The following is a 23,183-nucleotide window of genomic DNA, read 5'->3' on the forward strand; positions in this document are numbered from 1 at the left end:
CAACCACCATTTCAGTTTTCTTTTTCCGTTAACAGTATTAAAAGGTCAACTAAAGTTCTGAATCTTGTGCCCAGAATCAATCCCTTCACAGAGGGAAGTCCTAAATCCTAAGGCTTAAAATATATGCCCTTTCGAATTCCTATTGGCTAGAAGGACCTTTGTTCTTTTCTTTTTACTCTTCCTCTTTTCGGTTTTACTATCCCCTATTTCTTTCCTCTCTCTCTCTACTCAGGGACATAGCACTTGATTCTGTTGGACCTCCATTCTCTACAGTAATTTTCATATTACTTTACATATATACATATTTATATATATATGCCCTTTCACTTCTATTTCCATGTTCCTAAATTGCCTTCTACATGGGTGAGCTAGAAACTACATTGGTTCTAAAGTCAGGAGCAGCAGTGCAGAGAACAGAAAGGGACAGACAGGTTTTCATTTCAAGAGCAATTAGATTTGCAAATATAACGTTACTTTGGAATCAGTTATTTTAAGATGTACAGTCCCCTAAAAGTATCACGAGTTTCGATTGTGCTGGATATTTCTGAGCCTGTAGAAAATAGGCTATACACATCCCAGTGGCTTTAATATGATAAACGAGAAGCTCATTTTGGAAAGCAGTATCACTATTGCTCATGGAGAAACATCCCATCTCCTGTGGGGTGGGCACGTGTACCCCGTGTCGTTCATTATATGAAGCTGAGAGGCTGCTGCAGCTACAGAGACACACACAGGCACATGCACTAAATTGTTCTAAGGCAAAATAAATGAGTCGCTGTCCAATACAGAAGATGTTTCCAGCAAGAGTGGTGCGCGTCCTGCCCAATCACAAGCGCGCTTACAAGAGCACAGAGGCTTTGCAGCTGCGGTCGCTCCAGTGAGCGCTTGTTTGCGATCTGACCCCGCCCCTTTCCTAATGATGAGAAGGGACCAAGCCAGGGAATAAAGAGGCGCTGCTACTGGATCGAAACAGGGACGCGCTACCCAAAGCCCCGGGGGGGATATCTTGGCATTGAATATCCCTCTTGGACCCTGCCCCTGGCACACCCACCCACACAGGAATACAGGACAAGATGGCAGGGATCCTAGTTTGGTTTTGGAATGAGAGATTTTGGCTGCCTCACAATGTCACCTGGGCGGATTTAAAGAGCACTGAGGAATCCACTTTCCCCCAAGCTGAGGACCTGTATCTGGCCATCCCTCTGGCCTTCTGCATCTTCTGCATCCGGCTTTTATTTGAAAGGTAAATGGGCTGGGAATTCTGTGTGCACCTTGACTTTCCTCACTCACTCACTCATCTTCATCATCTCAGCCTGCCCTATAGGATGAACATGTGCAGAGCTGTGGTGTCTGGGACTGCTGCAGAACCTCTTGGACACACATACACCAGCCATATGACTGCTTAGAGAGTGCAAGTTGAGTGATGCTGCTATTGACAGCCCCTCTGTTCAACAGCTTCAGCTGCAACTACAGCATTTGTTATCTCATTGAACCCCACACACCCTTGTTCTACCCAGGGCTCTCAACGCTACCTAACCTTCACAGTTTACCCTTTGTGTATCCACTTTGTTAATGGACTAAATAAGTAGGATTTGGTCATGGCAATCTAAGAACATTTGCAGGTCTTTATGTTTTATGGTAGTTTATCTTATTTAACTTATTTTGTTTTCATTCTGTCTGACTTGAAACATTAGATTGCTGTCTAATTGTTAGGCTTAGAACTCTATTCAGGCTTTACCACTTCTTTAAATGTTTACTTTGTCTTGTAGTCATCCTGCATAGTTGATAATTAAACAAGGTATCTAATAGACAGAATCCATAAGAAGTGTATAAGAAGTGTATAGAGGTGCAGGCAATAAAAATACTATCTAAAGAGTTTGCAGTCAAGTCAAGGAAGGCAGTCTGCAGGGGGGAGCATTTTTGGATGCTATATATGACTTTCAGGAGATGTGGGTGCTGCACCCCATAATCCCCTCAGGTAAATAAATGACATTGTGGAGAATAGTTCTGTTATCTCTCCTATCTAAAGATTATGCTTATACAGTCAGAAAGAGGGCAAGATTTGCTTAATGGCACAGCGGGCATTACCTTTGATAAGGATTAGGAAGGAGAAAAACATTTTACAGATTAACCTCATGTTCTTTATGGAAGGGATGTTAAAGTTTTATTGTCCAGCCTTCTGACAGGGGAAAGGTTACATCAACCTAGGCCTTCTAGCATTGTCCATAGGTCCCTAAAAGTTTAAACACCTTTACCCACCTGTAATCGGATGAATGGGACACACTTTTCCTATGGCAGAGCCAGAGATTGCTTGGGACAGTGCTGCATCTGCAACAGGCTACCGATGTCCCAGTCATATGTATAGGAAGTAGCTTCATGTAAAAAAGTGTATTCCAACTGTTGTGATTGTCACTGAAAAATGTTGACGGGGTTAACGCCAGGCAGCTCTGTACCTTTCAGATGGCAGCAGCATATAAAAGCTCTTTCAGACAGTTCTAGAGGAAATGTAAGATTTCTGAAAATATTAAGTAACACAGGGGTTCTATAACTTTAATAATCCGTTAATAATGTCAGTTCCCTGACAATCAGTTGTGTATAAGGTTATAATGCTTAGGCACACCAGGAGCCTCACTTATGTTGCGGGAGCTAGTGCTAGATCTCTAAGTGGGGGGGGGGGGCAGAAATGTCATTCACAAAGAATTTCCATCCTGGTGATACATGACCTCTGCACCTTGCACAATTAAGGTATTAGTTGAGGGCAGAAGAGGGGACGCCTGTGTGCCTCCATTCACTTGCCCCTCATGTATACAGAGGTGCTGAACATAAGGAAACTGCAGTATATCTTGTGCCAAACCCATCCATTCTATAGACTCTGTTCAATATTTAGCACAAGCGATTCAAGGATATAAACCAATTCAAATCCCAGAGGGCATTTGACAAATGGGAATGAGTACATTTGTTGCTTAACCATAGGCGTGAGAGCCAGCATAGGCAAATTATGGCTAGTTCGCAGTTTATATTTCATGGGAAAGGAAAAGATTTCGAGTTCCAGGGTTTTTATATGGTAGTTTTTGATGTAGCTGATGCCAATATTGCATATATTTTGGGAAAACGTAAAATCTCGGTGGGTGGTGGAAATATATACAGTATTTATATATATATATATATATATATATATATATATATATATATATATATATATATATATATATATATATATATATATATATATATATATATTAATAATTAATGTTGCTTTGTATCTTTTCCCTTTCTGCTCTTTGCTACGTCTCTTCCCTCCACATTTTCTTTTACTCTACCCCTCTAATTCTCCCTTTCTCTCCATATCTCGATTCCACTTTTAAAGTGTTCTCCACTTGGGACCCCATACCAAATTGTATTCCCTCATACCTCCCAACTGTCCCATTTTTCACGGGACAGTCCCGATTTTGACAGCTCAACCCAGATTGTTACTGAAATGTCCAGACTTTCTCTTTGATCTCTTGCACTGAACAACCAGAAAAATACGTTTCTAAAACTTAATTGGCTTTTGTCAGAGAGCCCATAATATGTGGCAGTTGCACGTACAGTAGATACATTTGTAACAATTTAAGATAAGCAAAAAAAAACAATGGTAACTATTTAAGATAAGGATCTCTCTTGGGGAAACTGTGACTTGCATCTTATAGGGCAATTCACCTTCATTAGCAAAACACATCCGGTTTTCAGCGCAGAAATGCGGCACAGTTTTTAAAAAAGCCGACTGAAACCCCCAGAAAAGTGTTCAAACTTTCTATAACCTGCCAAATTTTATAAAATGGACATGTTAATTAGGGGGTGTGGCCGTAAAATGAATGTGGTCAAAGACTTTTTGTCCCTCTTTCTGTTTTCAAAATGTTGGGAGGTATGTTCCCTTTTCTACCTAATCCCCCCATCTCTCACTGTCTCTCTCCATTTTACCCCACTTGCCTTATGCTCTTCCCTTCTGTTTCTAAACTTCTGTACTGAATTTCTTTTTGTTTCCTCGTTATTCTCTTCTACTCTCTCTTCTTATCTGCAGATTTCTTTCTGTTTTACCTTTACTTTTATTTTCTTTTGTTTTCCTCTGCTCACTAGAAGTGGAATTCAAGTTATTATCTCCTTGAAACATGGACCCTGCCATTTAAGTATAAAAGGGGCCCCCATTTAAAAAGATGGTGCTATAAATAGATCTAATGTAGCCATATTAAACTAACCTCCAGTTTGCCCAATCCACAGCAAGCCCTCCCCTTTCTGGGGCTTTACAAATCTTGACCATTTGTAGGCATTATATGTTTAGACCCTCCTCTTTCTTTGGTTGCCACCAACCTAGCCAATATGATACAAGCCATGACCACATCCAGTATTACAGATTTGCTGCAAATGCACTTGCTTGTAAATTTGTAGTATACAATTTTTCTGTCCCTGATATATTCCCCACAACACCCCTACCCACTAATGACATCTGCACTGACGCTACATCGTCATTAATCAGAGCTACTGGATACAGTTTCCCCTTGAGATTTATATCTGTATTTTAATAATTGAGCACCAAGCAAGTTACCTATAACTGGACTATAGTGTATGATACTTCATTATTGCTGACAGCAAATAGTAAATCTTACTCTTACACAAACACAATTCTGTCTTTCTTGCTCTGTAAGCAACACCTGGTAGATCCTTGTTAAACTGCAATAAACTGGCACAGCAATAAAATAAGTCTCTTTCAGCTGTGCAGCGACACAGACTTTTAGTTGTATGAATTTAAATTCAATTATGTCCCTTTTTAGTAAAGGCCATGTTGTAGTAAACCATCCGTACAATATAACTCACCAAAGTAGGCTTCCATGCTTAATTACAAATTCAATAAAATTCTCCAAAAAAAATATCGTTACTATCTTAACCAGCTATACATCAGTCATCTCAGTTACCTAACATACACTACTGAGGCTGCATTGCAATTATTACTTGCTAATATTACACTGTAATCAAACTTCCCATCATGCTTTAACCCTTGAAAATATAATCCTAGATCAGCAACATGAAGCAACACTGCTTTGGAAGGTCTATTTGCACCAAAACCTCTAATGGGGGAATGTAATAGATTTAATTAGAACTAAAAACAGTCGAGGTTTGCGTCCTATTTGACCAACTACAGACCGTAACAACTTCTTCTCAATGTTTGCGAACAAATGGCTTTTGTGAATATGTGTATGTAATAAAATCTCTCAACAACAAAGCATTTTTTGCCACCAAATATTTAATGAAACTCCAGAGCATGTGTTAACCTTTGCTTAGCGATAATGAGTGGTGTAATATTTGCCAGCAGATGATTTTATATTACAAGCAGCACTAAACATTAGCAAAAACGTTATTTTAAATAACGCTCGTGATTTTTAATTGCATTCCCCCTTAAAGCCCGAAGCCTACATGTTCTCTGTAACTGTTTCTGAGCCTGTGGTGCTTAAAGGGACACTCAACCTTACTATACTGCACTGCTCAACCACACTTTATTCAGTTGTTGTTGGACTGCAAATCCCAGAATACTTTAAGGCTAGGATGATAGCGGATCTCATCCAGCGGCTCCTTCTCGGCTTCTCCGCTCCTGCTCTGCCTGCATCCAGAAGCATTGTCTCCACTCGGGTGCAGGCAAATGTGGCGGATTTTGCATTTTGCACTTCGGACCAAAATCCGCCAGCAGCTCAAAAGATAAAAGGAGCGGCAAGGCAGCCTGGGGATAATCAGCAATCGTAATTGCATCATCTGGCCATAGCTTAATAGATCATCACAATTAAGGTATGCTGGGGCATTTTAATATTGAGCTGAGGGGTACATATTGTTATCCAGATTCTCATTGGTGGGTTCTCTTCCATCAATTGAAATGCTGGATGTACGGAACAGAGGACCAGCGGAAGTGATTCACTGAGAGGCACTCCTGATATTGCTGCATGATTTATACCAATGCCATTAGGTCAGTGTATGGTAGGAGCTGTCCAGCAAAATTTAGGTGAACCATGGTTGAGAACTTAGTATTTCTTATTTTAAAGGGGATATAGCCATTCCTAAAATTCTCTTAATATACCCCCTATTCCCCAAATTAAGCGGACATGTTTAATTAAAGACGCACAAATGTTCTCCAATTAGAATCCTGTATTCCAATTAAAGATTAACCATATTATTGTCAAGTGGTTTAGGATTTCAGATTGCAATAAGCTGTGGGGAAAATTATTGAATATGAAGCACAAGAATAAACTCATTTGATATTTGTTTGCCATCGTGCTTGACATAAATTATAATTGATCCCCGTGGATTTTAAGAAATGTGATTCTAATTCTAATGAATTGAAATAGAAACAAATTAGGTATTTAATAACCCTTGTTTTCTCAGATCCATGCCTCTTATCAGAACTTTGGGCCTCCTGAACTGCCTGCTAGCTTACTCATTTTAAGATGAAGGTTTGTTGGGTAAAAGGAAATATTAATTAATGACTGTAGCCATTTAGTCTGCGTTATTAGTACAAAGGATCTTCCCAGGGTGCATGCAGGCAGCCAGAGGTGCTCCACCAATGATCGAGTTGAGCAACTTGCCTCAGGCGGCAGTGCCCCACAAGGTACCAGGGGTGTCAAAAATGCCGCACCTGGTACTTTAAGAGCATAATTCCTGGTTTTCAAACTGCAAATTTGGCTCTTCTGGCGCAGAGAGCGCAATTATGCTCACTGTGCTAGCCTCCTGGCCCCCTCCACCACCCTCATGGATCCCCTGGACCAAAAAGTTGAGTGCTCCAGGGAGGGGGAGGAGGTGGCAGCAACACCATGCTGCCTCAGCCGGCGGAGGGGCTAGGATTGCCCCAGGGGGCAGCTATAATCATTTGTGTTTCTCGTGCTTTGTGTTCCCCAGTGACAGCATGCTGAGACCTGTAGTCTAGAGACATGACAGAGAAAGAGAGATATAGATGATAGATAGATAGATAGATAGATAGATAGATAGATAGATAGATAGATAGATAGATAGATTAGAGAGACAGAGAGATTAATAGATGGCAAGGAATAGAAAGGATGTGGCCAAGATCGTGCTACATCTAGTATGCAGTACTTTCTATAAGTAATAGGAAGGAGGTAAATAATTACAGAAGCAGCTACAAAGATTCTTTCTATAGCTATGCTTGCATTTTACAATAATTGCTGTACAGAGATGTCACTGTCACTTTAAGGACAGTGGAATATTTCACTACCAATCCCTGAGTAAGTCCATTCCCAAGTCTATTTTACTGTCAGTAGGATAATGGAAGTTGTGGTTCAACACAGGGTTGCTCAGTGAGTAGGTCACAGGCACTCATGTCTGCTTCTCTAGAGATGTGTGATACCTGGAGGTACTTTCTAAACATTCAAGGGGCCCTTACACGTGCTGAAGATTTTACCTTCACTAGTTGTAGTGAAGGTAAAATTGGCTGAAAAAACAAGACACTTTCTGTATGTCCCTTTAATACTTTTATGCAGAGAATGATTTACTAGGTGAGGGCACTATTCTCCTTTTCTGCTTATCTTTTTCCATTGTGCTGTTCTTGCCACAAGGCCATGCAAAGTATTTGATTATATGAACACTTCTCAGCAAGCTGCATTTTAGATTATAGTTCCCACAGGTAGCTTGTATTTCCATTGTGCAGTTCATCCATTTATACTACTTCACCTTCTGCGTTGGCACCATTTTAAGTACTTTCAGGAACACTTTAGTCATCTTTTATATCTTTTGTATTCGTCTAATATGGGACCTTAAGATTATTTATTTTTTGTGTTATTTTCACTAGCTTGTATGAAAACTGGTGAAGGTTTAAGACTTGAGATACTGTCCATTATGTGCTCCTTGGCTGGTCCCAGTCCTCCTGATTTCCTTCAAAACACTGCCCTTAAATAAAGCAAGCTCGGTGTGATTGGCTGGTAATTGTTTTGTACAGGCAGCAAGACCTCCCACCTAGGTTTTTTCTTAGCCTGTACACAGAGATATAGACATGCCAACCCAAAAAAAATGTTTTGCCTAATAAAGAAACCCCCACAATTATTAGCAAATGTCCAATATGAATCTATTAAGAATTGTAAGTGCTTTAAAAGTTATTTGTAATTGTAGTTGCTATTGAAAGCAGTATTTGCTTATCTTCTGGTTGTTTCTTTTTAAACAATGTTGCAAAAGCCAGTCTCCTCCTGCAAAACAGGTCTGTCAGTCCCTTGGCTTGTGTTACATTGTTTCAAAAGCCAGAACCACCAGGGCAGAGAATAGAAAGGAACAGATACAAACACTGCTTTCAATAGCAATACAAATAGCTTAAAAACTATAGACAATTTGTAATGAATGGATATTGCAAAGTTTTCTTTTATTAGGCAAAACAATATATTTTTTGGGTTGACGTCCTTTATATTTGCTTATACTGCTCCAGCTTCTGCTACTTATTTATCTCTCTGAAGTTTTCATTTCAAACAAAAACGGATTAGAAAAGGATTCTTTAGTAAATGCAATAGTCTAATAAATATTCGGCATTACCGCATTATGTAACATTCATATGAATTATATGAACGTGTCAATATATTAGAACAGGAGTTGACTGCAGAGGGCAGATGGGACATAGGAAGCGTAGGTCTATTGTTAGAGACTGCATCAGGTTTGGTCATTGATTCATAGGCATAATAGTCACGTACAATCTATAATTAGCATCATTAAAATTCAAAGAGCTTTTAGAATCTTGAAAGTGCAGATTAATGTTGGTGTATTTAGGGAGTGAACGAATGCACTGTTTGTTATACGTATTTATGTGGAAGGATCCCAGTTGGACATTTGTTAAAGAAAAAATGTACCCCAAAATCAGTAACAGTTTATCTCATATTAAGTGGCCTCTTAAAGAATCTCACTGTGGATTTGCCCCTTGACATTTTATCCCACAAAGGTGGGAACTTAAAATGATATTGCTTATCGAGGACTGTTCAGTCATTTCCCAGACTGCCCAATCCTAGTGAGAATGTGGCACTTCAGGGAGGGAAACACATCTTGAAAGTGCCTTCAAACAGGAAAAGTACGTGGATGGAGTGTTGCTGCAAGTAAAAGAGAGGCACAGTCAGCTTTGAAGCTTATGGAAGTCTGACAGGGCAAGTGGCAGTTATTAATAGAGATGTCGCGAACTGTTCGCCGGCGAACTTGTTCGCGCGAACATCGGGTGTTCGCGCTCGCCGGAAGTTCGCGAACGTCGCGCGACGTTCGCCATTTTGGGTTCGCCATTGTTGGCGCTTTTTTTTGCCCTCTCACCCCAGACCAGCAGGTACATGGCAGCCAATCAGGAAGCTCTCCCCTGGACCACTCCCCTTCCCTATAAAAACCGAAGCCCTGCAGCGTTTTTTCACTCTGCCTGTGTGTGCTGAAGAGATAGTGTAGGGAGAGAGCTGCTGCCTGTTAGTGATTTCAGGGACAGTTGAAAGTTTGCTGGCTAGTAATCGTTTTGATACTGCTCTGTTATTGGAGGGACAGAAGTCTGCAGGGGTTTGAGGGACATTTAAGATTAGGTAGCTTTGCTGGCTAGTAATCTACCTTCTACTGCAGTGCTCTGTATGTAGCTGCAGTGGGCAGCTGTCCTGCTTCTGATCTCATCTGCTGACTGCTGCAATAACAGTAGTCCTTGTAAGGACTGCTTTTATTTATTTTTTTGTTGTTTTACTACTACTACTACTACTACTACTATAAGAGCCCAGTGCTATTAGTCTAGCAGTGTTGGGGAGTGAGACTGGTGTGCTAATCTGCTGCTCCTAGTAGTTCAGCAGCACCAACTTTAATTTTTTTTTTTTAATATTCATTTTTTTTTATTTTACTTTTTTTTATTTTACTACCGCTGTAGTAGTGTATAAGTTGACCTTTTAGGCATTATTTGCCCTGTAGGCATTATTTGCACACTGTTTTCTTCAACCCGCCATCTAGCTGTGTGACCTTGTTCACATTCTGTCTAAATATCCATAATATTACCGTCTCCAGAAAAAACACCGGAGTGACTTTTTTCAAGCAGCATTCATATATTTTACGTAATCCGTATCCACCGCTGTAGTAGTGTATATGTTGACCTTGTAGGCATTATTTGCACAGTGTTTTCTTCAACCTAGGTCACAAAAGTGTCGATTACCTGACCTTTATTAAAATGAATGAGGGGTGGATCTCGGAGGGTTACTGCACGCCAACGACGTTGACCTTGTAGGCATTGTTTGCCCAGTTTTTTTGGCCGCAGCCACTGAAGCACAGAGGCCAGAAAAAATATGCCATATAAATGCTGAAAATAGTCATTTTTTGCCATACGTTGACTCAACGTATATGGCAAAAATGACTATTTTCAGCATTTATATGGCATATTTTTTCTGGCAACTGTGCTTCAGTGGCTGCGTCCAAAAAAACTGGGCAAACAATGTCTACAAGGTCAACGTATGGCGAAAAATGACTATTTTCAGCATTTATATGGCATATTTTTTCTGGCAACTGTGCTTCAGTGGCTGCGTCCAAAAAAACTGGGCAAACAATGCCTACAAGGTCAACGTATGGCAGTTGTTTAAAGAGAACAGTAGATTACTAGCCAGCAAAGCTACCTAAGCTAAAATGTCCCTCAAATCCCTGCAGACTTCTGTCCCTCCAATACAGAGCAGTATCAAGCAGATTACTAGCCAGCAAACTTACTATCATCTGTCCCTGAAATCACTAACAGCTCTCCCCCTACACTATCTCTTCCAAGCACACACAGGCAGATTTTTCAGATACATTTTTGCCCTTGATCCCCCTCTGGCATGCCACTGTCCAGGTCGTTGCACCCTTTAAACAACTTTAAAATCATTTTTCTGGCCAGAAATGTCTTTTCTAGATGTTAAAGTTCGCCTTCCCATTGAAGTCTATGGGGTTCGCGAACCGTTCGCGAACCGCTCGCATTTTTGCGCAAGTTCGCGAATATGTTCGCGAACTTTTTTTCCGACGTTCGCTACATCCCTAGTTATTAAGGTCAGTGGCAGTGATCAGTCTGGGACACTGCCACACATTACTGGGCCCACCTTGCCTGGTCTATTCTGTGGAGTTGGGTTATAACTGTGCATGGACTGAGTTATCCCTCTGCATGTAGGACTGCTTGCTGGTGCTGCCCTCCTGTGACTACTGCTGGGACTACATCCTGTATTTACAATTTGCAGTGTTGAGTTTTCCATATTCTGCTGTCCTATCAATAAAACATTTTTGGGATTAATAAGCTGACTGGTCTCAGAGACTTTGCTGCAGTGGCTAGACACACACCAAACTGGATATCAGTTAATATTGCCCTTTTACGTGTTTTACCTTGAGAAATATTACAGCTCTAACTGTAACAGGAAGAAGCGTGGGACAGAACTTTATCCATGAATTGGCTCATGTGACCTAATTATAAATATGTGTAGCCGAGTTTTTCTCGTTCGCATCACGACAATAGTGTGGTCCTAGGTGGCAACCCTTAGTAATTAAAATGGCAATTTCTATTTAGGATTAACCAAGGCACATACTGCTAAAAAGTATATTTGTATGATAATGGTTAATTTAGACTAAGCAGGGTTTTACATATCAGCTTATGTGATATATTTTTAAGACTCACATTGTTTGGCGGGTATAGAATCACTATCTGAACTGAGTCTTGATGTTCCTTTGCTCTTCGGAAAGTCTGTGCACCATTCACCATATAAAACAGAGGGGCTTCAAGTAACAGAATCCATTTATGCTCAATTATATATATATATAATATATATTATGCTCAATTATATAAGGTGAGGAAGGGTTGAATTACTCTGAGTCCAAGAGTGGTTAGGAAATTGTTCCTACGTGTAGGAGACAGACTGTCATGGTTTCCTATCAATTCATGGAATCATATATGTCTGTGTAAAAAGATATATATACAGTATATTGGTAGTTGGTAGTGATTGTGCTTTGGAAAGTGAGGGTCTTATCTCATTGAGAAGAACTTTAGGTTTCACAATATGAAGACCAACAAATTTTCCATAGTAACGAGACACATCTCAGGAGCATCATGTGGCTCTAAAATGAAGATAGTAAATAGCTGCTGAATATGCTGGTTTTTCATTTCTGGGTGATATATGCCCAATAAGTCATTAGAGCTGAAATAAAGTTTTAATATAGGTATAGAATCTATAATTCAAAAATGTGTTATCTAGAGTGCTCAGAAGCCAGCATTGCCATTTCATGCTGTGTATTGTTTAAATATACAGGTTGACATTACCCACATACTCATAAATACTGATTGCTCATTACTTATATAGGACTGTCAGTTATTTTGAATGACACCGTAACTTTAATATATAGAAAACAGCATTTGTAACCATATTCTTAGGGTTTTCTCCATAAATGGCAGGAGTTTATTTGAATGTTTAAAAGATGACAAATGCAAAAAAAAACACAAGACAAAATACAAGATTTTCGAAAATGGTAGAAGTCGTCCGGAAAGCCTCCCTGTAAGAATCATGATAGGCATGTCTGTTATTAGAGCAATGGCAAGGGTAATGTGAAGGTAAAAGGAAATCTAGTTTAGAACATCTCCCCTTGAAAAGCACACCCTCTTGCAACATGAACACAGTAGAGCTACATAGTGTTATTGTGTGGAGACCTTGACAACTGCTTATGAAGGTCACTGATTACCCTTTGTCAGGGCTGATTCGTAGAGTGATAACTGCGGAATCTAAAAGGAAGATGAAGAAGAGAAATCATAGCCCTGAGCAATATTTGTTATCCCTGTGGTTAAAATGGTAAAACGTACATTCATTCTATTTCCTGAAGATGATGTAACATTACCATAGCTCCTCATTGGGAGCATTTTTTTTATAAGTGCTGATTTAGAGATGCTGAATAGGTAGTCAAAAGCTGCCAGGGCATGCTGGGAGTCTGTGTGTAACAGCATTTGAAGGTTGTCTGTTTTTCAACACTGCTTTAAAAGCAGGGCTTTTTTATCTTTCCCCTTTAAATCACCTTCTTTATTAAACAGCAAGTCCCACAGACTAACTGGCATCATGTGTCCTGCTTGTGGCTTGTTATCAACACCATCACAATGCACCTCTATTTGGATATTAACAGAACTCTATAGGTCATATTACAATGCTTCTGTTTGTACTGATCAGGTCAGAAACATGTTTTATTCCCCTAATAACAATACTTAATACAAGAGATAATCTTCCTTACCAACAGCTTTAATGGCATCCCTACCAAGCAGATGTATGGTAAAAAAAAAATCAAATATTCCTATTAAAGGAACAGTAACAGCAAAAAAGAAAAGTGTTTTAAATTAATAGAAATATAATGCATTGTTGCCCTGCACTGGTAAAACTGACGTGTTTGCTTCAGAAACACTACTATTGTTTATATAAATGAGCTGCTGTGTAGCGATGGGGGCAGCCATTTAAAGGAGAAAAGGCTCAGGTTACACAGGAGATAAGATGTTCTGTAGAACATAAAGGTGTTATCTGTTATCCACTATTTAACCTGTGCCATATATCCTTTCTTCAATTTCCACCATTGCTACACAGCAGCTTGTTTATATAAACTATAATAGTGTTTCTGAAGCAAACAAATCAGTGTTACCAGTACAGGACAACTGTACATGATATTTTCATTACTTTAAAACACTTACATTTTTTGTTGTTATTGTTCCTTTAATGTATACTAGAAAGCAGCTTTGAATTACATTTTTAACTGGTTTTGTGGTTGAGATTCACTTTTTTTTTTTAAAAAAACTTTTTTTTTAACTTCGGGTAGTTTATTGAAAGAAAAAGTAAGCAGTATACAATGTAAAGACAAATAACGGAAAAACATAGTGTCACATGTTACATGTCTAGATCAAGCAGGGTGAACGAAGCATAGCATGCAATATACATTTCGTCATGAGTATTGCAGTGCACAACAAAATCGAGACTCCCTCCAATGAGGGATTCACATCTAATTAAACAAGTGGAATATAAATACCAGGTACCTTCCCTGAACCCTATTCGATTTAAACTGCTAGTGGTTGTCTTGGGTGTAGGGGGTAAATGTCAGTCCAGGATCCCCAAATTTTATGGAATTTGGTAGGGGCTCCCCTTTTTAAGTACATTAGGTACTCAGTGGTACAGGTATCCTGCATTATTGCTTTCCAGGCAGAGAAGGTAGGAGGAGTCACAGCTCTCCAGTTCTGGGTGATTAGTCTCTTGGCTAGTAACAGTGCCTCTAGTAGAAAAAGTGATTGACATTGATTCAGTTTTAGGTCCTGAATTATGGCCAAGATGCAAGTTTTAGGAGTTCTAGCTAATGTCACCTGAAGCACCCCATCTAAGGCATCCAGTACTTCCCTCCAGTATGTAGTAAGCTTGGTACAGCTCCAGAGCATGTGTATCAGAGTTCCCTTGTCCAAAGCACACCTAGTGCAAACATCTGGGGTGCCGGCATTAATGTAGTGAAGTCTGACAGGGGTGTAGTAAGCTCTGTGAAGAATATATAGTTGAATTAGCCGTAGTCTATGGTTGGGGGATACTAACTGGGGGGATTCTTGCGCTTCTTGCCATTCCTCATCTAGGATTGTACCAACATCTACCTCCCATTTAGATTTTAGCCCATCCAAGTTACTTCCATGCACTTCTTGCAGCAACTTAGCATATAACATGGTGACCAAGCCTTTGGTATGTCCCCTTTTAATGTAAACTAGAAAGGGGTGCGTGGACAGCGATAAATCTTGATGCTTGTGAGTGACCATGAGAGCACGACTGAGCCTATGAAAAGTCAGCTATTGGTTATGGGGGATCTGAAAGTGGTCCTTCAATCGAGCAAAAGAGACTAATGTGCCATCATGCCATATATCACCTAAGGTATTTACCCCAAGGTCCGACCAAAGACTCATTGGACCTAATTTTGCCAACAATGGGTAATTGAGGTTGTTCCATAGTGGAGTAAGCGGGTCAGTGGGGGGAGACTTCAAAAGTGCATTGGCCATGTTCCACACCTTACGTAGGGAGTCGATGGGGGGGGGGAAAGTAATGACTGAGCTGTAATGACAGATTTCCCCAGAATCCAGCTTACTGGGTTCTCAGTGAAGCCAGTCAAATGAGCCCAAAGAGAATGTAGCACTCGGTGATGCGAACCTTCTACCCACGTGGTGAAGTGGGACAATTGTGCGGCCAGGTAGTATAAATACATATCTGGTAGGGCTAGGCCAGCTTTACTTTTAGCACACATTAATGTTTCAAGCTTTAGACGTGGTCTGGAGTGAGCCCACACCAGTTGTCTAAAAACAGCATTTATTTTAAGAAAATAGGATTTGGGTATCCATACCGGGGCTTGTTGTAATACATAGAGTAGCTTGGGTAATATAATCATCTTAATAAGATGGATCCGCCCTGTAGTGCCTATCGGGAGATTAGCCCATGATTTAAGCTTCTGAGACATCCAATCATGCAATGGGTCTAAGTTAAGTGTTAAGTATTGTTGGGGGAGAGCTGTGACCTTAACTCCTAAGTAAGTAAATTCGGGAACTACTTTAAAAGGAAAGGTAGACATTCTTTCCTCCTCAGTAAGCGGGTCTATCATGAGGGTAGTGGATTTTGATTTATTTATTACCAGTCCGGATACTTCACCAAATTCTGCCAAGACCGTTAGGGCATTGGTTAGCGAATCACCCCTGTCTCCCAGATATAAGAGGGTATCATCCGCATATAATTGAATATGATCCTCCCTATTACCCAGAACAAACCCAGTTATATTGTTATGAGATCTGATACGGTAAGCAAGGGGCTCAATAGCCAATGCAAATAGTAGAGGAGAAAGTGGGCAGCCCTGCCTAGTACCCCGGTAGAGACGGAAGGACGGGGTAATCATATTACTAGCTTTTATAGAGGCGATGGGAGCATTGTACAACAATTTAACCAGATTGATGTATTTGGGGCCAAATCCGAATTCTTTAAGCAGTTGCCAAAGATATGGCCATTCAACTGTGTCAAACGCCTTGGCGATATCCAGGGCAACCACAGTCCTCTGGCCCTGGTTATCATGAGGGAGGGAAATATTAGTGTAAAGTCTACGGATATTCAGAGCTGTAGATTTGCCAGGCATGAAACCAGTCTGATCCTCATGCACCAAGTGGTGAATCACGTCACCCAGTCTCATGGCCAAGACTTTTGCCAAGATTTTGGTTGAGATTCACTTTAATGCAAGTTGTTGTTTCCTTGAATTTTCAGTATATCTAGCTGTCTAACCTTTCAACCGCTGCTTTGGGTTACAGGATCAGGTCAAATGTGGTGATTTGCATTAACAGAGATTACAGGGGTCTTGTGCATCATTGGGGGCTCGTGGGTTTTGGTCCAGCCCGTACATCACTAATCTCCATGCTTGAAATATGATAAATAATTATTTAACATTAAAAAAAAAGCAATAGCATTGATTTGCCACCAATAAGGATTAATTCTATCTTACCTGGGATCTAGTACAAAATACTGTTTTATTATTACAGAGAAATAGTTGCTAAAATTTTTAATTATTTGTTTAAAATGGAGTCTATGAGAGATGGTCTTCCCGTAATTCTGAGCTTTCTGGATAACAGGTTTCCAGATAATGGATTCCATGTCTGTATTACAGAGTATTGCAAAACAAAATGATATCCTGTTGTGAAAACAAGACCAACATTTTTGCTCATGCGGGAGCCTTTGGGGGTTTTTTTTATATTTTTTGTGCTGTGATGGTTTTTGTGTTTTGTGGGTTTTTTTTCATATGAATCATATGCAGCTTAGCTTCCTTATTCTGATTTAATAGAACCTTTGATGGAGTATTTGGTATTTGTCATATCAAACAATTGTGGATTTAGTGTACCCACTACAATATATACACTATACCATCACATTGCTACATGGCAGAATTAATGGAAAAAAGAATAATCTGTTAGCTCTTATAAGTTTATTGCAGTTTGAATAATGATAGAGTCATAAAATGTAACGGAAGTGTGAAATATGTTTGTTCATGTAGTCTGCTCATTTAAGTGACTCAAAGGAGCTGCCAGATACAGGCTAATTAGATATCGAGTTATTTCTGATAGTACTACTACAGGTATGGGATCCGTTATCCGGAAACCTGTTATCTAGAAAGCTCCGAATTATGGAAAGGTTGCCTCCCATAGACTCCATTTTATCTAAAGACTCCAAATTTTTAAAAGTGATTTTCCTTTCCAGTTGCTTTCCCTGAAAGCAAAAACAGTCTATTTGGGTTTATCTGTTTACATGATTTCAGGTACTGTATGAAGATCCAAATTACGGGAAGATCAGAAGCATTCTGGATAACAGGTCCCATACCTGTAGTAGTTTTATTTTTTATTGCTTATATGTAAGCATCAGTAAGGTAATTGCATCTGTATTGAACTTTTTGTCATCACCAACTGAAAACTGAGGGGTTTTGTGGGACATCCGTATGGTTGGGTTTCAATTCCCTAAAAGGGGCCCTAAACCCATCTGTAAAAGCTGCCACACTGTGCTACCTAGTTTTCTGTAGAAAAAGTAATTTATCATACATAGAAAACAATTCACCAATTAGAATTCTACGTACCAAAAACTTAATTATAGATGCAATAGAATCCACCAGTGAGAATGCTGATTCCATGCACTATGTTAGGCATCTTGCTGTTATCTTATTATATAATTTTGACTTCATTATATTACATTGCATATTCAAACATGGGGATAAAGGACATGCCTGTTCAATGCTGGGGGAAATCTCGGTGGTCTCCATGGGGCTTCATCTGAATAACACTGGGGTGTGCAGTTGGCCATTAGGTACCCCAGTCAGACATTGGCCTTATGCCACTTGTATCTGAGGACATTTTGGGAGGGTTTAAAGGCTTTTCAGTTGTAGTGTTCATTTTTATTTGGATTAATGTAATGGGTAACCAGTGACACCTAAATAAATTGGCCTGTCTGGATAATATGAAATATGAGTATATCTGTTTGATCAAATTGATACTCAGTCCCTCTTATTCCTGTTATTTGATATTTTACCTTATAAATTAAAGCAGTAGATCTTCTCACTGTTTGTTCTGTACCTTTTCTTAGATATGTCATTTCTCCTACCGCACACCTGTAGTTCACCAATCCTGCAACTTATTGTTTTATTGTTTAAATACAATATTTATTGCACTTGGACACTTTGAGATAGAAGATGATTATTTTGTAACCTGTTTTCTCTGTATTTCACATAAGGGTTACATTTCTTGTATTCCACATAAGGGTTAACTACTGTGGCAAGTTGCATGATGGGAAAAGAAGGCGTGGGAAGTTGGGTTTAAATTGGTTACTGCACTAATAATTTTATCCTGATGAAGGGTGGGTGTTTCCCCCCCGAAACGTTGAATGTTTGGTGGCTGAATAAAAGGGGATACTGCCTGACTGCATTAACCAGTGTGTGCGGATCCGTTTTTTATACACATTCCTTTTCTTAGATATACCAATATATTCCCAGAAACCTATTCTGCATATATATATGGAGTAAGCACACCTTTATATTATTTAAATGAAGCACTGAGATGAAGCCTCAGAGCCACAAATATTGGTTTTGCCCATTAAAATATATAATCATAAAAACATGCCTGTAATCATTTGAGATTCATTATTTACAGTTCATTAAACTGAAATGTGTTCTAACAAACATGATGGTTTATCATTATTAGTGGTTTCTCTAGTGCAACGGCAGAAGATTGGCACTTAGTTAATATGAAAACCTTCCTTTATCACAGGACAGAGAAGTCAGGTTTGCTCATTTACATTTGAAATATAAATGAGTGCATTAAATGAATGTTTATTTTCAATAACAATAAAAAAACTACACTGATGTAAATGCATAAATAATGCTTTTATAAATTCAGAGCTTAATGCACCAGCCTAAAGTTCATCATCTCTATAACAGTAATGATCCAGGCCTTCAAATTTATGCACAAGAGCTCTCCATCTTGGATTATATTTGGGAGTGTCAGTGACACTGTACGTTCTTTTTGTTCTCTGGTCAATTGTTTAGAATCTAAGCTTAGAGCTTGTTGCTAATCATCAAGCTGAAAATGAGTTTCACTCATAGTAGCTAATGCTACTTACTGGGCTGATTATTCAATTCTGATACAAATTGTCATGCATTGTAATGAGGATCTGAATATATTAATCAGCCTTGTATCATTATATTTATATTATATACAGTATTTTGTTAGTTGGTTCCTAAACTCAAGCAACTGACTGCAACCCAGATTACTTGTCTTCACCTGGCAGAAATATCTAAAACTGCAAAACACTTGCATGATCTGTTTTTCTGTTACTAATATTGAATATGTTTTTTATATAAAAGTTTATTTCTGGTCATCAAGTAGATATATATTAGTTTGGTCAACAATATGGGAAAATAGGTTCAGTAACAACATTATAAAGAAAACTAAGCCAAGGAATAAAAAATACAAATGATAAATACCCTGCATAATGTTGTTTGTGGTCTTAAAGCCTGCATAAATCTAAAAACTGGATTCATAAGATTGGAGACTGCTTGTTCCTGGTCGATAGTAACTTTTGGCTTTACTCTGCATGGATGTAAGGATCTTCAAGAAATCCGCAAGGAGGCTACTCAGATTTTACAAGCTTACTGTATTGATTCAGAACTATTGATTGCTGTGGATAATTTAGAATCCAGGCCATCAATCATGAGGAGATGCAGCCTTTAGCTTTTATTTTTATGAGTTGACTTTCTTTAATTCTGTAGTGCCATGAGAAGGCTTATATACTGTATTTAATAAAGACATCCTGTGTTCTTCTACTTGGGACTTGTAATCAAACAACTAGAGAGTATTTACTTTTTCTTACCCATGTAGATATGTAAAAAACCTTATGGAGCCATTTTGCTTAGATACCCTCACCATGTCCCACTATGGCATCTCATTTAAAAGGACAGTATACCCCTTGTTCAGATAAATGAATAGGCCTTGGGCCAAACATACCTGTTGCCTATTCTTTTAATCACAAATAATCTGTGTTTTTGTTATTTCTTGAGATAAACAGGGCAAATAGAAACATTTAAGTTATGCTATGTTTGGTCCTTGAGAGATTGATAGGGTGCAACCTGGCTTGTATTTCACTGGCGTAGCTGGTACGATACCGCCAAGACTAATAGACAAAAAGGGATGTACACTACTAGCCCTATTTATTGAACTACCCCTTAACAACAAATTATTTTGACATTTTTTCCATTGAAAGTACATTGTGCTGTGGTGTGTAGTAGTGCTTTGTGTGATGTCCATGAACATGAGACTAAAGTAATATCAAATGCAAGGAATTGCATTGTGCATATTGGGATTACTTGTTTGGCAATATTATACTGTTGTAAATTTGGGAAAAGTTTTATTGCATAGTGTTACCTCAAGAATGTATCTTTATGGTTGCTGGACTAATCTTTGATTGTATACTGGAGAATTGTGGGAATGTGGCTGCAGGTTGGGTCAACCTGGTGTTATGTGTTACTGTTGCCATCTTGCTTTATTTTACTTTTAATCCTCCACCCTTCCTATCTACTGCTCTTTGGGTCTCTACTGTGTGGGGGCCAATAAATGTCAGCCATATTTTCACTCATCTAAAGGCTGCTCTCCTGAGATGTGAGAAATAGACTAATACCTTAGTATGCAGTAAATGTATGAAAATGTAGAGGCTTACATCAGATTCCTACTTTCAGCTCTATTCATTTTATATTGACTTTTAATTTTGGAGTGCTGCTTGAGGAGACTTGTTCTAGTTTACTTATCTGCCCAAAGATATCAGTCAGGATTTGGGAGAGTTAATATCCATATCCTTGAAGTACATTAGCTTCTGTTTCTTCTTTCCACTACATGGCAACTCATGTTTTTACTGTTTTTATGTTTCCCAATGGCTCTGTACCCTTGGGAATGATGAAATACTAAATACAAAGGAAATGGTCATTTTTGTAAATTGGTTTCCATTCTCATGGGTACAGATCCATTAAAAATCATGAGATTAGTAAATGTTTCCATAGGCCCCATAAACATGGTGCACTCGTTTTTAAACATCTTTTCTATGTTGCAAAGTAGCCTTTGCTCCATCGGCTCCGTGCACGTAGTGGTCACATTGGTCTGTATGTTTGAGAGTGGAGATTAATAGTGAATGCCATCAAAATTGGTCTTTGTTCAACTTTGAATTGTGTTAATCCTTGGTCTGCATGCCCATAGGTACAGACCCACTGGAAGACATGAAATAAATAAACCCATGAGTTTCCATAGGCTCCATATAGATGGTAGCCACAGTTGTATGTGTTTCACTGCAGGGCAAAGCATTCAAAAAAACATCCTATGGTCTCTGTGTATACAGTGCCTGATCTTTGTTAATATATATTCAAGGTGATCTTCCTCATATACAGAACTTGTAGCCAGTGTATTTGTACAGGGGCACTAGCTGACGAGTACCATAATTCAGAGAGATCTGGCCTGTGTTACTGCTGTATCCACCTGTTCTGCAGTGTAGATATTTGACAGTTTAGACCATAAAAATGTTTTCAATTTTCAATTCGACCCTTAATAAATCTGCCCCTAAATGTTGTGTTGTATGTCTCTTCTGAAGTCCATTATAATTGGTTCTTTACTTTTGTATCACTTAGCAATTAATATCATGTGTCAGCTTCTTTGCCCAAATGCACACTTTTTTAGACAACTGCTCTGCTTGACTGCCAAATTTTATGTTATTTTATATGTTCTTTGATTCATTCCAGTTGTAACTGCCTTGATCATATATTCTTTTTATTGTTCACAGTGTCCAGAAATACTAACTCATTTTCTCCCTTTCTGATCACAACTTGTTTGCATTTCAACTAACTCCTTCAACTTCCTTGCTAACCTTCCGATACATGAACATACCAAACAACTATATATATAGCTTAAACCATGTCCTTCTTAAGGTAGAAACATAGTTTTGAAGGCTGCTAGTTCAGAAGTACACTTTTGCAGCCATAAGTCTTTCTCTATTAAACGTGCATAACCCATTGGCCTCTCAGTCTCTCCTTTGCTCCTACTCCACTGTGATTGAAGAAATGGTTTAAAAAATTTTGATTATATTTCTTCCAAAGTTCTCCATGCTCCTTCCATTTTTAAATAATTAGCCGCCCCATTAAAGGAGAAGGAAAGGCATCCTGCACTTGAGAGTTATAACAGGGTTATACCAGTGAGCACCACGGAGCGATTTGCTTCTTCTTGCTTCAAATTTCCCAGGGCAAACGCATGTGCAGTTGAATGAAATCGACGACTTTTTACTTAAAGTTAGGCTTTTCGTACTACTGCGCATGCGCAGCCGCGTGAAAAAATCAGAAGATGATAGAGAAGTGTGGTGCTCACTGGTATAACCCGGGCCGGTACAGTTTTCTGCTGATAGGAACACTGGCCCGGGGTATATATATATCAAGTAATTCCAACACAAAAAGTTATTGGACAAGATTACAAGCAAGTGCAATGTGTTTGCTTCAAGCCTAGTAAGCCATAGCACCTAATCAGAGGGTAGCGATTACTATTCTTAACACCTAAAAGCAATTGGGTGCTGTACATCTGGAGAAAACTTTGCTCAGTGTTTCATACATTGAACCATACTTATAAAAGTACTGTATATACGTAAAAAGTGTTCACCACAGATCTCATCCTAGTTGATCTTCTAATTGGGCATTCTCCCCTAATATTGCCCTTATTGGTTTTGTTTGGAAACCACAAATCTAAAGTAAAGGATTAGCAAGAATATTTATTCCACTTACACATAGGATCTAACCCAAATGTTGAAATTGTAATTCAAGGACTTTCCAATAAAAATTAATTACAAATTTGGGAGTTACCCTACCTATGATATTTCTCCCTATTGTGGATAAGGGGACTAAATACAGTGCACTTTCTATTTTTTCTAACACTGTCTCATATTCACATACATACTATGCAAGATGTCCTTATTGCTCTCTGGCAGTTTTAGAACGCTGGGATTTCTTGATATAGTGCCACCAAAAGAGCAAAAAGAGTAATGATTTTGCCCATAACCAAGCATGCAAAGATCTACTGTGCTTTAAATCTCTGTTTCATTTATTTATATTGCATCACTCCAACACTGAAATTCCCAAAT

General features: G+C 38.9%; 1 protein-coding gene across 3 annotated transcripts in view; it reads left to right on the top strand.

The window, feature by feature from the left end:
- The first annotated feature begins 925 nt into the window (after nt 1–925).
- LOC108702983 (ceramide synthase 6) overlaps nt 926–23,183 on the top strand; it is a 74,870-nt gene continuing 52,612 nt past the window's right edge. For all 3 annotated transcript variants that reach the window (XM_041578534.1, XM_018238845.2, XM_041578535.1), the window contains exon 1: nt 926–1,243. In XM_041578534.1, coding sequence (XP_041434468.1) covers nt 1,074–1,243 — 170 coding nt within the window. In that variant the 5' untranslated portion in view covers nt 926–1,073. The remainder of the gene's footprint in view (nt 1,244–23,183) is intronic.

This window comes from Xenopus laevis, chromosome 9_10S, assembly GCF_017654675.1.
Source record: "Xenopus laevis strain J_2021 chromosome 9_10S, Xenopus_laevis_v10.1, whole genome shotgun sequence".
Lineage (NCBI taxonomy): Eukaryota > Metazoa > Chordata > Amphibia > Anura > Pipidae > Xenopus > Xenopus laevis.